The sequence below is a fragment of the Lygodium microphyllum genome, chromosome 7, assembly GCF_053477565.2.
Source record: "Lygodium microphyllum isolate KBCC chromosome 7, Lygodium_microphyllum_v1.1.10, whole genome shotgun sequence".
Lineage (NCBI taxonomy): Eukaryota > Viridiplantae > Streptophyta > Polypodiopsida > Schizaeales > Lygodiaceae > Lygodium > Lygodium microphyllum.
In genome coordinates, this window is record NC_141141.1 from 95,880,690 (window position 1) to 95,895,846 (window position 15,157).

The following is a 15,157-nucleotide window of genomic DNA, read 5'->3' on the forward strand; positions in this document are numbered from 1 at the left end:
ACAACCCAAGCACCCAAGCACCCAAGTCTCAAAGTCCAAGAAAACTTCACAATTCTTTAAGGCTTTTATTGTTATAAAGACACATCCTGCTGAAATTGGACATGACTATCTAGCATGATTGTTTTGCAAAAGGCAAAAGAAGGTCATACATTCTTGAAACATTGAGGACATTGGACGTGAATATATAACCACATGGAAAAAAAGAAAAGGGATTCTAAGCTTTCCACAAAAGAGACTAATTAGATACAGGCTAGCAGATTTAAAACTAAAATTATGATTCCTGGTTCTACTTGATAGGGGAAGTGGGACGGTCAACCCCTAACAGCAGTCCAACGCCCACCTAATTAGGCTCACTTTGCAACCAATCAATAGTGAGAGTAGGCTAACAACCAATCAATGGTAACAAGACAATAATATGCTCCTTTGCTGGCATGCTTCCGCATAATAGCCGTGGAAAAGAATATGTTTGCCATGGGAAAGAAAGCCTGTTGTCCTCTACATGAAAGAGAACCTAGAAGTCTACAAAATTGCATACAACTGGGTCGTACTGCATGGTACAAGTAACAGTATGATGATCCACCAGAAAATCCGCACTGCCTCAGTCCCTGCTCGACCTGCAGAGTCCTCAGCTAGCTGACCTTTAAGACTTGGTATGGATTTACACTCCTGGAAATGGATACTGCAGCAATACAAACACTGACCACAGCTGCAGTTGTCAGGGGGCTGGGAATAGCATTCCAAAATTTTCAATGAAAGAATACAGCGGACTGCCTGGTCAACCCTCCTGAGTTTGAAAAAGGGAGCTTTGACTTCAATGAGGAAAATACCAGTAGCCAGCTCATGATTGAGCTTCCTTCTTTAACATCAATTCCCTTTCCAAGCACGCAACCGCACACTGCCAGGGTTAAGCAATGACTCCGCCATCATCCAACCCTGTCATACCAGAAAACTTATTTGAATTAGTCCACGCTCATTTATGATGCCTTCCTGTCACTTCGCTAAGCAGCTTAAATGGCAGAAACAAATTGCACCTGTGATGTAGCTTGGTCTCTGAAAGCTTCAAAAAGTTCTGAGGCATGCTTGAAGCTCTCAGCAATTGCTTCTGCTGCACTCATATTTGATACATTCCACCTCCTAATCTCAGACAACCTGCCTACATTCTTATAATGTGCCGTGTTGGCTAAATTTTCAGATCCTAGCTCTTGCAATACAGGACTCTGCAGAATATTCACAAGCAGGTGTGCCTAGAACAGGAAAAAACCTTGCTTTAACACAAAATATTCCCAATATACGGTCTCTAGTATATGATAAATAAACACATACATGAAATGTAGCTCTCAGAACATCATCAGATTTAGCCTTCTCTTTCAAAACAACATATGCTCGTCTCTTCCTTGCATTGTACATGACCAGATAATTTTCTTTCTGAATCAGGAAAAACCAAAAACAGTTATAAGTCAATGTAAAGAATGAACATTGCAAAACTTCATAATTTGATGTATGCATTCAAGACACGCTGGGTCAGAATAAAGAAGGGATCTTTAGACAGTAGAAAAAGTCTCAAATAGCACTCTAAAGGCAAAAACTAACACACTGTGGTGTAACCCTTGCTGCATAAACATGTGCCAACTTGTGATGCTGTGCTGTTTCCGCTCACTTGCAGACATATAGTTACAACCTGTAGATCTGTAAAAAGTAAAAATCCACATGCTTGTCTATCCTTTCTGTATAAACATGTACAAAGGCATACAATCATGTGCTGTTTCAACTAAACTTGCAGGAGTGTGTTCGCAGCCTGTACTGCTCTTTGATTAATCATGTAACCAGATGTTTCTGCCCTGCACAGCAATTATTTGGACCTATAGATTATCATCCTAACCAGTGAGACTTCCAATATTGAAAATCTGGTAGTGGGTGGAGTCTCTAGACTGCCCACATTGGCAAAAGTTGTGGTGGACAAGTGCCTGTGCATTGCCTAGAATAGATCTCAGTTAGGGACATTAAATAGCTCCTTAGAAATGACTTTTGGAGTCATGGGGGGTTAGGGAATTAGAAGTTAACAACTTGGACTAAAGTTTGTGAAAAGTTTCAACACTTTCAGGTTCAAAGAGGTTAACGATTAAAACTTGGGACTGGTTAGTAGCCAAAGTTTGGGTAGGGCCATATATTTTTCATTTAATTGAAATATTATTGGCTGAAAATTCAGTTTAGAGGCTGAGTTTTGCATGGGCAAGTTTGCCACTTTGCATGCAGCCATGCAAGTTGTGAGAGGTAGGGGACAAGGGGGGGCAGTGGAAATTGATTGTAGGGTTTTAGAAGGGCTTAAGGTAACTTCGCTCAGCCAAAAGTTTTCAATCTAATACCTCAAATGGATGGGTTTCCATTAGTAGAACTACTTATGAGAAAGTCCTACCATGAATTATCAACAAGGAGAAATGGGGGTGTCACGGGAACGTGAAATTTTGGGATGCTTTAATCTTGCCAATAACATTTAATTAAGTTATTAATCAAATGTGCAAGGTTATTTAGCACATGTGATGTGCATGGCAATTATTTCATGGTAGCAAGCCAAGGACCTCGAGGGTGTAGTGGATGTCAATGGCAAAAGTTGTGATAAGTTATGCCAGCTCAGCTTTGGGGGTCAATTGGTATTAGTTTTGACCCTAGGATAGTTGTTTAGCCAATAAGTGTCAATGGTGACACTAGGGACTAGTATTAATAAATTAATTAATGCCAATCTAAGAGTCAACAAAGGTTGGGGACCACTCCAAGTTGAAAATGGCCTAGCCAACTTAATTATGGATGGGCATATTTAATTTTGAGAAGGGTCACAAAGACTGAAATTAATTTCCGGGATTATTTAATTCTAAAAATTGATTAAATGGTTGGATAATGCTTAAAAATGGATTTAGAAGACTGCCACTTGGCAAAAATGCCCATGCAAACTGAGAAAACGTTTTTGGGGGTTGGGTCTCAACTATTCAGTTAGTTTTACAGCCTAGGAGAAAGAGGGAGGAAGTTGCCAGTGCAATTTCTAATCAAAGAACAGAAATTTGCTGCAAAAGACAACCATTTGGGAGCCTTTGCAAGCAATGGACAATTTTTGCAAAAATTAGGATTTAGCAACCACCTCAAGACCCATGCCAACAAAATAAGGCATCGTACACTAAAATCAATACCTGCAATTTGTTGTATTGATAGGGATTTCAGATGCCAAGCCATCCATTGTGAATTGGGACCGCATTTGGCCAACTAGTGGTTCCGTTTGTGCAAGTTCTGGGTAAAAGTCAAGCGGTATTTGGCCCAAATTGATTACTGATTGTTTGTACAAGGGGATTTTGGATTAGCCAATGGTTTTTTTTTTTGCAAATTAAGTGTAGCTAATTATATTACTTTAAAAAAAACCTGAATACAAAGAAGTGCTCATGCTCAACAAACCAAGTTGGAGCTTGTGAAAGTCACAGATACATCATATATACAAGCCTCTCAAGGTGGTCTGAGGGGGATAGGGGCTAGAAGCCATGGAGGGGGGGAGTATCGCCATCTGGGGCTGCTTGCCTGCATCATGAAGAACGGGTCCTTGCCGCCCCAAGTACGCATGAAATGACCTTGAAGCTCCTAACGAGCCCTGGACTCGCCCTGCACCTAATCCCATCAACCTCGAAGGGAGTGGATAATGGAGGTCCAGAGCTTCGCTAGGGTCACCTATACTGAAAGTCTCTCCCTGCCGAGAGCGGATTAGCCAAGGGTTGGGAATTGAAGTTAAAGAAATACCGAAAGGGGCACTAGTTTCGAGGCCAACAGAGTGTTTATTGTCCAAGATTGTTAAGGTAATACATGTGTTTCAATTTATGCTCAATTATTAATTGTAATTAAGTGCTTGATCAAGTTTGACCACCCTATCCGAGAAGGCTAGTTTTAGGAGAAACTACAGCACTAACTTCAAAGGCTACTATAGGTGGTTGACAAGGATGCATTTGCTGAGATTCAAGATCGTGCGAACTTTAACCTTTAATGAGCATATTTCAAGTTAGCATACGAATGCTTCAACAGGAGTCTTGAACAGCAACAAATCACTCGTGTGGAAAGATGTGTGGTTAAGGTTCACAAAGAAAGCCCACTTTTGCAATGAGATTACAAAATCCCCCTAGCCGCTATGCTTCCTAGGCATTCAAATCAAGGTGCACTTTGAGTTTTTAGGGTTGTTGGTTAACAAGAACACCAAGTGGTTTCAAAATTGTGGGGGATTAAGCTTGATTTGCTAAGGGTTGGGGACCTTTAGTGATTTGCTAAGGGTTAAGGAACTATAGTGGTGGATATGGGAGTATATTCAAATGTTCAACTGAAGGAACTCAAATGCATTCCTCAAGTTCATGGCATGGACCTCCAATATCTCGGAGCTTTGGCTATTTCCAATTGTATTCAATTTGGAACTAATGTGAAAAGAAATACCGCAAGAGACACCATTTTGAGATCCGTGTTGGTTTGTCTCAAGTTCTTGAGAGCAATCCAACCCAAAGTGGTAGAGTATTGAATTTTAAAACACTTATTCACTTTATACACTTATTGCTTCTCGTAATCATTGTTATTCATAGTTCCACTACCCTTGCTTGAAAAGAAAGGCTGGTTACAACTCGCCTTTTCAACAAAAATGGGCCCATTCAATGCATCAAGAATAAGAGGTTTCATAGAACAGATATCCAATACTCAATTTCAACTTAAGAATTTTTGCAACTATGATTTGTTCATATAAAGCATGTTGATGTTGTCACAAGGACGTGAAATTTTGCTTGCTTTACTTAACATTTGGATTAATTTTTAATCAAATGTTTAAGTATGTGTTGCACATGTGAAGTGCAACTGAGATTATTTCATATTTATGAGCCAAGGATCTAAGGAAATCTATGGATATTAAAGATAAAAGTTATTTTAAGTAATGTTACACAAATACTAGGTGGTATGTGGTGCCAAAAATTGGCCTAAGACATTTTATTAGCCTCAAGTGTCAATTGGTGATACTAGGGATTTGGCATTTAATTTAATGGTACTTAATTGCACTCAAAGGGCTAAAGAAGACTAGTGAAACTTGGGAGATAAATTGGCCTAGCCAATTTAATTGTTGGTTGGTCATACTAATTTTCTAAGCACTAAAATAATTATGAAAATTATTTTTAGAACTTTAAAGCTGAAAATTAATTTACTAATGCAAATAATATTGGAAAATTGAATTAGAAAACTACCACTTAGCAAAACTTGCCTGTGCAAGTGGGAAAGACGTTTTTGAGGCTAGGGGGAGAGAGGGAGGGTCATTCCACCCTTGTGCAAGCTAAGAGAGACAGAGAAAAGGCTACCATAGCTATTACAATAGTTGACATGCCATTTCCAACTAGCAAGAGACCCTTCGGGAGCTGGTGACATACCTTGAAGAGACTAATTTCTTCAATGGAGTAAAATTTCATGGCTATCTAGACAGAGCAACAACTAATTTCTTCCATTTTCTTGTGATGGAAATCTGAATTTTATCTCTATTCAACATTCTCCAACCATTTCCCACCCTTGCTCCAAAGATATCACCATTCTACTCCTTGGAGACTAAGAAATTGCATTTTTCTCTGCTGCTGTAAACCCTAACCTAGGGCAAAAATTAGGGTTTGACAACAACCTCCGAAAGCATGCCAAGAGATTGAAGCCTCAAGACTTGAATTTTCAAAACTGAGAATTATTCTCAATAAGATTCAAATGAGAGACCAACCAACATTCAAATTTGGGGCAAATTTCATTTCCTAAGGAGTCGTTGTAGGCCAATTGCCTGAGCAAATCAAGGGGCAAATCAATTTAAAGACTCGTTGGTCATTGTTGACAATAAGGGGCTTTTGGATTGCGAATGCGATTGAAGGAATCCCATTGTTGGAAAATGATAGCCAGCTATGGAGGAGACAAAAGAGAGACAATGAGAGTATACTGAAGCAAAAGAGTAGAGTGTACTTTCTGAACTGAAAGAATGAGAATGAAAGGTACAAGATAGGTCTAAGATAGATCTAGCTCTAACTCAACTAGAATTAACTAACTCTAGGAGTGGTGACACAACTTATAACTTTAGTTATATTCACACTAAGAACTAAAAAGGAACTAAAGACTAAAACATTGGGCACTGTCCATAGATTTGGCAAATTTTAGCACCCCCTTGTAGTGCCAATGTGGTAAAGTACATGAATGATCAATCATCAAAGAGTAGCAAGTTTAAGGACTTGTGAAAACCCTCAAACTTCTCACGAGATAGTACCTTAGGTGAAAATGTCTGCAACATTTTCTTGTGTAGGAACATACATCAAGCTAATCTCTCCTACATAGCATCTCTCTCTGACAAAATGGTAATGTACCTCAATATGTTTCATGCAAGCATGAAAGACAATATTTTGTGCCACTACAATAGCACTCTGATTCTCAAAAAGAATGGTTGCAGGACCCTCCAATGGTATATATAGATCAGCCAATAATCTATGCAACCATACACGTTCCACTATTGCCGTGAAGGCTACCCTTTACTTAGCCTCACAGGACGAGGTAGCCATTGTAGGTTATTTCTTACTTAGCCATGAAATGCATAAACAAACCAGACAGAAATAGTGTTTACTAGTAGACTGCCTAGTGTCTGCATCACCAGCCCAATCTGAATCATTGTAAGTCTCTGATGCTGTAAAAACATCAGACATCTCTTCACCATCATGCATAGACAGCTTTATGCCTATGGCTCCATAGGCGTGCACATAGGTTTGCAATCTTACATATTAAACCTATGTAACAACTTATCCACATAGTGTGACTGTGACATGACGATACCATGCTGATTTTGGGTGAACTAAATCCCCAAATAATAGTGTAGACAGCCCATATCTAACATAGCAAATTCATGTTTTAATTCAACCTTGAAATCTACAATTTTTGCTTCTGAAGGTCCAATGAGCAACATGTCATGATGTTCTCCTTCCACAATCTCAAATGGCACATTATGGGTTGAGGTGTTAATGGTATTGCTGTGAGCAAACTCTACCTATGGAAGATAGTGTTTCCACTTCTACTTTCTATCAAAAACATAGCCCTTGTGAAGATCCACCACTACTAAATTTGCAATCTCATATTTGCCCATATGTCTTATTTGCATGAAAACCAAAGATAACTTTTAATGTCGTATTTATGTTCTCAAGCAATGCTCTCCAAGGACTAGAACAAACTTGCAACCCCTAGGTTGCCTATCCATCCTTGGATGAAAACTAAAAGAAAGCTTTAATACCATGTTCATGTTCTCAAACAATGCTCTCCAAAACAGACTTTTCACATTTGCTCTACAATAATCTTCTTCCTTTTTGAAATGAAATGAACCTACTAAATGAACCTATCAATGATAGTCCAGATGCCATCATTTCTTGTTTGTGTCCTGCAAAAGAACATGCACAAGAATCGATTCAGGCTGAAGTAGACCTTGAACCCTTTGCCCCATCATACTTCACATTTTCGAAAATGATACACAAAAGACAATGCATCAACTTACGTCAAAGTAGATCAACAAAAACAAGCCTCCAACACCTTTGTCTTCGCCTCAATGCCCCCTCGACATAACTATAGTAAAGGATGGCTCTTAATAAGGACCTTTTTCCTCAAAGGGTTGACAACACAAAGTTTCCCATATTATTATGAGAGAACCATCTCTGATAGGATAATGATCAATGCCGCTAACTAGAAGGCACTTGATCAAAGACACTTTAGAAATTCTCATCTTGTGTATATTGCTCTTTTATATCATCAAGCCCATGATAAAACACAACAAAGACTGTCAAAACCTTTGGCTTCAGCAACAAAGGTTCAACAACCACATTCTTCTTTCCATCCACATGAACAATTTGAATGTAGAAAATGGAAAAGAAGATGACCATCTCATGTGCTTCTCTAAGAACTTGAGCTGAGTGAGGAAATATCTCACAATTTGATGATCTATCTACACTGTAAAGTCAACTCCAAGAAGATAATGCATTCAAGTTGTAACAACTTGGAAAGCTTTTTCTCATAAACCTACATATTCTTTTCAGCTTCATGCAAGATGCAGCTATAGGTAAGGTTTCCAAGAGCTACTTGAAGTTTTAGAATTACTCATCAACGGATGCCAAATAGATGGAAGAGGATGACTTAGCAAACCACTCTCTATCGTTGGATCTTCACCTTAAGGTATTTCAACTAGAGCCAACTTTAGATCCAAGCTCTTTCAGATTCAACAAAGCACGACGCCCAAAGCACTCTGATGCTCGGGAGGTAGCACTTCCACTTCTCTAGTAATGGACAACTCCAAAATTGCAAGCACCTGATCTCTATGGGCCCTTGAATGGCAGGTGTCAGATGTTTTCTCTCAATTCTGGAGACACAAATCTATGATTTCTCTCTCCTCAGCCTTGCCTCTCATCTACCATTCAGCCCTCAACAGTTCTCAGCCACTGCTGAAACCCTAAATTACAAAGCAGCAACAAGGGTTTCTCAACCACCTCAGGATTTGTACCCAATTATGGCAAAACCCACACTCACCGTAGCAGCTGAAGACAGACTTTACAGCCAATCCAAGGGGTGAGCCCATTCTCCATTTATTGTTGCCTGCATGCAAGAGATTGAAGACCCAATTCTGCCCACATTGTGAGACAATCAAGGGGCAAATTGATTCCAAGAGGTGCTGGTCATTTATGACACCCAATGTATTGAAGATTGAAGGTGATCAGTCCATATTTTCATGTACTTCAACCTTTAGCAATACAAGTTAAAGAAATACTGCAAGGGGCATGGTTATTGGAGCCACTCTGGTGTCGGCTGCCTGAGATTTTATGATAAAGTGTATTTTCAGTTTTGTGTATTTTATAGATTGCTGTAATTTGTGATAAATCAGGTCAACTACCACCCTTGCCAAGAAGGAAGGTTGGCTTTACCACAGGTCGAAGAGGAGAAGCTGAACACAATGCTGAGCCAAAGAGAGGATGAGACTATAAAATAGCATAAAGTACAACCAACTGGCCAACCTGCTAATCCAGGTCCAACAGTGGCAAATGTGCAACCTGGCCATAAAAATTTTGTAGAGAGTTCACATTGACCCATGGGGTTAATACCTTGACATTGAATACAAATGTGTCTAAAGACAAAATCACCAGTTTAACAAACTGATAACCTTAAACAAGTGCATCAAAATGAAAAAACACTATCACAAGGCTGGGATAGAATAAGAACCTGAAATAATGGTAGAATTTCTAGAAATTGTTGTGGGTTTTCAAAGGCTTCATGGACTCTTGCTCCTGCAGTGTCATCATGGAGATGTAAGTTGAATATTTAATGTTGAAGAAGGAAAGGGATGGGGGGGGGGGAGGAAAGATCAAAAAGTCCAACTTTTTTACCAAGCACACAAGGCTTATCCCTGCTCCATGGAAGCGTAATAATTCTTTCTTTCAAATTTCCTTGAGCCAAGGATGGAACTTGCCCTGTGACGAGGCATTATGTTAAATCTTGAAAAGTTCTACCAAAAAGCCCAAATCACCAAAAGTAACTTTCTAGTTGTAGCTTGCTTAATATACAATCCCCATGCTTTGGATCAAATCCTCAAATTTTATTTCTTTTGAAGCACAATACAATTTCAATGCTTCTACAAAATCCTGCAACTCTCTGTCCATTGATGCTACCTGTCTGAAGAAACGACTGAACTGCAGCTCCAAATCTTGCCCTGTTCAATGTTGGAAGAAGGACTGATTTAATCTGCAACAACCATTATAGACAACCCTGGTATAAGTCGTCATCATCATCATCATGAACCACCCAAAAGGAGGGAGTTTTGGGGCCGGGGGAGGGGGGGTTTTGGGGTCGGTAGAGGTAGAGGTAGAGGTAGGCAGACTTCGAGATATTGTGCAAGAACTTACTTCTTGATACGAACAGCATAGATAGCCACAAGAAAGCACCATAAATGAGGCTAGCAATGATGGATTCTTTTTGGACATGAAAATCCCCAGGCCAGTTCCTACCTATTGTACAGGACAGTGACATCACTAGAAAGCCAAAATGATAATATAGGCTTTCCTGCATGCTGAAAAGCATTAATCATACCAAGTCTGCTACGTTACTGATGCATTCTCCTTTGGCTGTGATATCTCCTATATTCTCACCCCGTGCAAATGCTTTGTAGATGGGAGCCCGAGTTGAAGTTGATGTTACTGCAGCAACATTCTGGACAGATAGTCATAGGGGCAGCAAAGAATATCAGTACATAAAACAGAATATAGTACAAACAAGGCAAGAGCTGAAAGTAACCTTGGCAATATTTGCTGCACATGCCAATGGTAAAAACAGGTGAGGCGCTGCAGCAGTCCCCAGTTCTATAGCTGCTCCAAACTCCATCAACAAATCGCCCATGAATCTCAGCTAATCAAACAGACTAGCAATCGTTTAGCTCACACTAATCTATGGCTTCAATAAGAGAATCAGCAAATCCAAATTCTCCATCTCCTAGCGGAATCTAACCTGTTTCATATCACAATCAAACTTTTTCCCATGCCGAGCAAACAGCATTTTACCAACACGTCCTGCACCATCCTGTTGAGAAGAGCTGGTCAATTCCATTAAAGTAAAGCCTGCCTATACACATTTGTTTGGTAACCTCTCAGGTACCTTTATCACCCAATTGGCTGCCACTGAAGTAGAAGTAGCACCTCGAGACACTCCTACAGCATGTAATAATGACCTTGTGGTGAATACACTTATTGCACCGCCAAAGAAGTACTGCACAGGAGACATGAGATTTGCAGGAGAGTTACAATCATTCAGTAATGACAGTCAATCATCATGATACACGTCCTGATTGTATTTCTCAAGAACTTTTACCTTTAGTGCTCTCCAGCGCATATAAGGTGTGTATGAGGGTGAAACACTGTCCGGATATCCTTCAGGAACCACACAGGATCTTATGAATGCCACTAGGTCCTGTTCCATGATCACAATAATCAATTGTGAATGTTCCAAGTTCTATACCACACAGACATGTTCTCTACATCACATTTTCAAACATAAAGTGCAACAGGAGTCTCAAGTAATAAAAACATACAGACAAAGGGTTTTGGTTTGTTTTAGCATCAACCAGGTGAAATCTGGTGCTTGTTTTCACTCCTTCCTGGTTATTTGCAAAGTACTTCCACTGGCTACCTCTTCCTGAGACTTCAATGCACATAACTTGTCCCTTATCTGCACTAATTGCAGAATCATGCCAGACAGCTTTCTTAACAGATCGCTTTGTATTTTGACTCCCAGAAGCTTTCGTGGACTTCTTGGATTCAAAAACATCAGTTTGAATGCTATTGTCCCCCTGAATAGGAAAATCAGCTGTCGAATAGCATTTAGCAGTGCTCGCAACTGCCTCTTTCATGAGTTTGTGGACCTCTTGTCCAGATTGTTTTTGAGCAAGTGAGAAATACACTGATGAGAAATGATCCATAGGAGAGGAGACAGTTGCACCTATAGGGACACTGATCTTCTTCATCATCCACTGTGGTAAAACCCGCAATCATCTGCAGCAAGTAAACCCATAGACAGAGATGAGCCTGAAACATTCACCGCATTCAACTTCACCTGTTCCAGACTTCCACTTATGTCATCTCTCATCTCCTAACCATTGCACTTGTTAAAGCCTGCTATGATTGCAAACGCTGCATTCCAAAGTAGATACTCCCAAAGCATCAAATCATGAGCTGTGACAGTATGCAAAGCACTTGATCGCAATATCAACAGACCAAAAATGTTTTGCAGAACTCGTGATGGTAAGCTTCTTGTTGGGGGGTATCAGAACAGACTCCTTCAAGGGATCGTAAAATAAAGCCAACACCGTTGGACCGTAAGCAACCGGAAATGCTTCAGGCAACCTGAGTGTGACTGGCAATTATGATCAACAAGAGCTAAGATACCAGCAGCGATGTCCAACAATCACAGGATTGTACCAATGGATAAAGAAACCACCAATGCTGTCAAGAGCACCCTTAGTAGCAATGTCAAATGATCGCAAGATTCTGCTGAGAGATATGGGAGCTAACAATGCTGTGAAGAGCACACCTTGTCAAAGAGAAATTCTGTAACAGATATAATCCTCGGAACGAGAATGTGCATCTCCTGCGATGGATTTGACCCTTACAATTTTCCAAGGCGTTACAATGGTTGATCCGCCAAACCCTATTTCGATTTAAATTGTGGGAGGGAACAATTCTCGGATAAGGCGATCGTACGCAGGAAACAATGACCTGCAAGATCCCGCGGCCAAGCAGGAGAGGCCAATGAGATAACGAGGCCGAAGCAGACGTACAGGACCAGAATAACAGGCTAATCTGATCAAAAGTACCGCAAGAAAAACGCAATTTTTCTTAATGGGCGTCTCTTCTCCAGAATTTTTGCATTTTTCTGTGCATATGGCGCAAAGTAGGCTAATCTGATCGACAATACTGCCACCGGTTTCTGTGCAAATGTAAGGCAGAGTAGGCTATTCTGATCAGCAGCAATACCTACTGCAAGGAAAACTCAAAATTTCTCCTACCATTAGTCTCTGCCTCGGGACTATATTTTGCCTCTCTCTCTAATTGTGAGGCAGAGCAGGATAACCTGATCAAGTATGGCTAATGCAGGTACCCTAATCATGAAGCCGCATGACGGAGGACGATAGCTACTGCAAGGGGAACTCAAAATCTCTCCTACATTTGTCTGTGCTTCAGAATATCACACACACACACACTCTCTCTCTCTCTCTCTGTGCTCCAAATTGGACTTTCACAGACTGGATCTTTTATCCTGTCTTGTTCATTCGTTCTTTGTAAATAGCTCGCGTCAGACGGTTTACATTTTTGATGGTCCGGACTCCTCTCGGGTGTCTCTCTCTCTCTCTCTCTCTCTCTCCCCCCCCCCCCTGCCTCCCGACTCCCCGCCCCCTTTGGTTCTGTTTTCTGTGCGCCTGAGGTGGATCCCGCCCCCTTCTTTGGTTCTCTTTTCTGTACGCCACGGCTTCCACCTCAGCTCTGTCAGTCCATCTCTCTCCTCCACCCATTCACACATGCCCACGTCATCTTGATTCTTTCTCTGAGTTGCCATCATCTGTACACAGTTGCGTCAGCATGACTAGAGGTGCACGACTCGCATTATGCATAGTCGCATTGCTAGCCTCTAGGCCCAGCAATGAGTGTTTCGGAATGTCAATGTGCATACTCTACATGCATGCTCTCACCTACTTCCTTCTTTCTCGTTCATGGGCCCCCAAAAAGAAAATTCACACCATCCCAATTTAGTGATAATTTTGTGTTTTTTTTAACCCTTTCGCATTGCTATTTGATTTTTTTTAATTATGCATTTACTATTTCTTTATTTTGGTTGTGGCTTGGGTAGCCACCGAACCACATGAATCACTTCAAACCTAGCTAAAAGTTTCCAAACTTGTTTCAAATTTCCCTCCTTGCCTTCAACACTTTAAATGCTTTGTAAGGTGAGAGTACTTTTCATTCTCCCTCTCTTGCCGTCTCTCTCTCCCTTTCTCTTTCTTTTGCCAGCTTGCAAGTCTCCGTGGTGAGAGCTCTCTCTCTCTCTCTCTCTCTCTCTCATATATATAGTTGCCACTGTTATTGCAATAGGCAAGAGTACAAGACACATTGAGGGCTCTCTCCTACAAGACCAAGCAGCAGCTACATAGCCTTGCATGTTGGGTGAAACAAATGGTGAGCACTACTTCTCCCAGGTGGCGCTCGGGCAGTAAGAAGCAACCTGCATGAATCACCACCTGCCTGTGCATGTAGGGAAATAAGAATGCCCAAGGGCAACGAGTATGCACAAGACATTAGGTGCGTAAAAGAGCTCTCTCTCTCTCTCTCTCTCTCTCTCTCTCTCTCTCTCTCTCTCTCTCTCTCTCTCTCTCTCTCTCTCTCTCTCTCTCTCTCTCTCTCTCTCTCTCTCTCTCTCTCTCTCTCTCTCTCTCTCTCTCTCTCTCTCTCTCTCTCTCTCTCTCTCTCTCGTGCATCAGGCCAGTGGCGACACAACAAGGAGTGGTGTCTACGTAGCAACTAGTAGTAACAACAAGCAGGGTGAATACTAGTGATGGTGTAACATGCTCGACTAAGACACCCTCATTAGAACGAATTAGTGGTCCATTGAGATGTTTTTCTAAGCGATGCCTCTTAGTACTCTTTCAAATTACACGAGGTTTGTTGCTTAAGCACTCTCAAGTCCACTGCAAAATGGAAGATTTCAACCATACCCACAGGGATCAACCTAAATTCTTGGTTTCTAAATAAACTAAGGTCACCTATCAATTTAACTAGCATCGATCTTCGAGCAATAGCTTGTGCTAGATCACTCAAACCAAAATCGACTCGTGTCGCACTTGGTTCAAGGAGAGTGAGAGACAAGGGGGAGTATAGGCATGTTGACTCCTTTGCCCATAAGGCAAAGTCTCACTCATATCCCCTAAAATGACACAAAGTTAAGGTGCTAACTAATTCTACTTGGTCAATGTTACCTATACTATAACGCGTTGAGAATTGTGGTAAAGCTTTCAACTTATTGAGACCACCCTACCTTAGGGCAAATTCATTAGGAATCTTGCCCTTTTACTTTCCTTGATTAGATAGTTTTTGTTAGCTAATTACCTAACACATTTATGTTGGATGAATAAAACCAACTTCTTTAATTAACCTTTAAGTCATAGTGTTCATTCACATAACTTAAGTCACAACACACAAACAAGAAAAACAATCCTTTAAAAAACATATTTATTTATTATAAAAAGTCCTATACAAATTTTCTACCTTTTGCCCATATGGAAAAACAACCCCAAGGTCTTATTACCACTAAGATTCTACCCCTAACTAATAATGGGGCTCTCAAGAAGTCCATCCTGAGTCATGTAGGGATTGAGCAGTTCCTAAGAGTATAAGGGATTTATAAGCCAAAGCCCCCACCTGGCACCCTCATCTCCTCTTGCCCAAGGATTCCCTACAAAGTGACCTCTCGCACATCAAGGCCAATCCCCAAGCTCTCTGAGGCAGTAAAAACTAAACCCCTTGGTGAAGGATTCATAGCTAACCTTGGGGGAGGTGTAGCATAATTTCTTTTATCCTATTGT

The 15,157-nt window shown here is 40.7% G+C and overlaps 1 protein-coding gene across 3 annotated transcripts; it reads right to left on the reverse strand.

Moving 5' to 3' along the window:
• Positions 1-251: 251 nt before the first annotated feature.
• LOC148033723 (protein root UVB sensitive 6-like) lies at positions 252-12,943 on the reverse strand. Of its 3 annotated transcripts, XM_087681701.1 has the most exons (14): positions 11,117-12,943; positions 10,897-10,995; positions 10,684-10,794; positions 10,537-10,608; positions 10,327-10,437; positions 10,123-10,242; positions 9,939-10,040; positions 9,705-9,777; positions 9,423-9,506; positions 9,259-9,323; positions 1,324-1,425; positions 1,032-1,244; positions 828-933; positions 252-696 (listed from the first exon to the last, which is right to left on the reverse strand). In XM_087681701.1, exons 1-13 carry the CDS (start codon positions 11,549-11,551, stop codon positions 865-867), a joined length of 1,656 nt encoding a protein of 551 aa, XP_087537827.1. In that variant the 5' UTR covers positions 11,552-12,943; the 3' UTR covers positions 252-696; positions 828-864. The 3 variants fall into 3 exon arrangements, with proteins under 3 accessions (XP_087537827.1, XP_087537826.1, XP_087537828.1); XM_087681700.1 differs by having other exon boundaries at positions 252-933; XM_087681702.1 differs by lacking the exon at positions 9,939-10,040 and having other exon boundaries at positions 252-933.
• Between the last annotated feature and the right edge of the window lie 2,214 nt (positions 12,944-15,157).

Excerpts from the sequence above, each read along its gene's own strand:
- LOC148033723 (XM_087681701.1), bottom strand. The coding sequence starts at position 11,551 with ATGATGAAGAAGATCAGTGTCCCTATAGGTGCAACTGTCTCCTCTCCT. Across the intron at positions 10,795-10,896 it reads TGCGCTGGAGAGCACTAAAG|TACTTCTTTGGCGGTGCAAT; the intron begins GTAAAAGTTCTT and ends TCTCCTGTGCAG. Across the intron at positions 10,243-10,326 it reads GTGCAGCAAATATTGCCAAG|AATGTTGCTGCAGTAACATC; the intron begins GTTACTTTCAGC and ends CTATCTGTCCAG.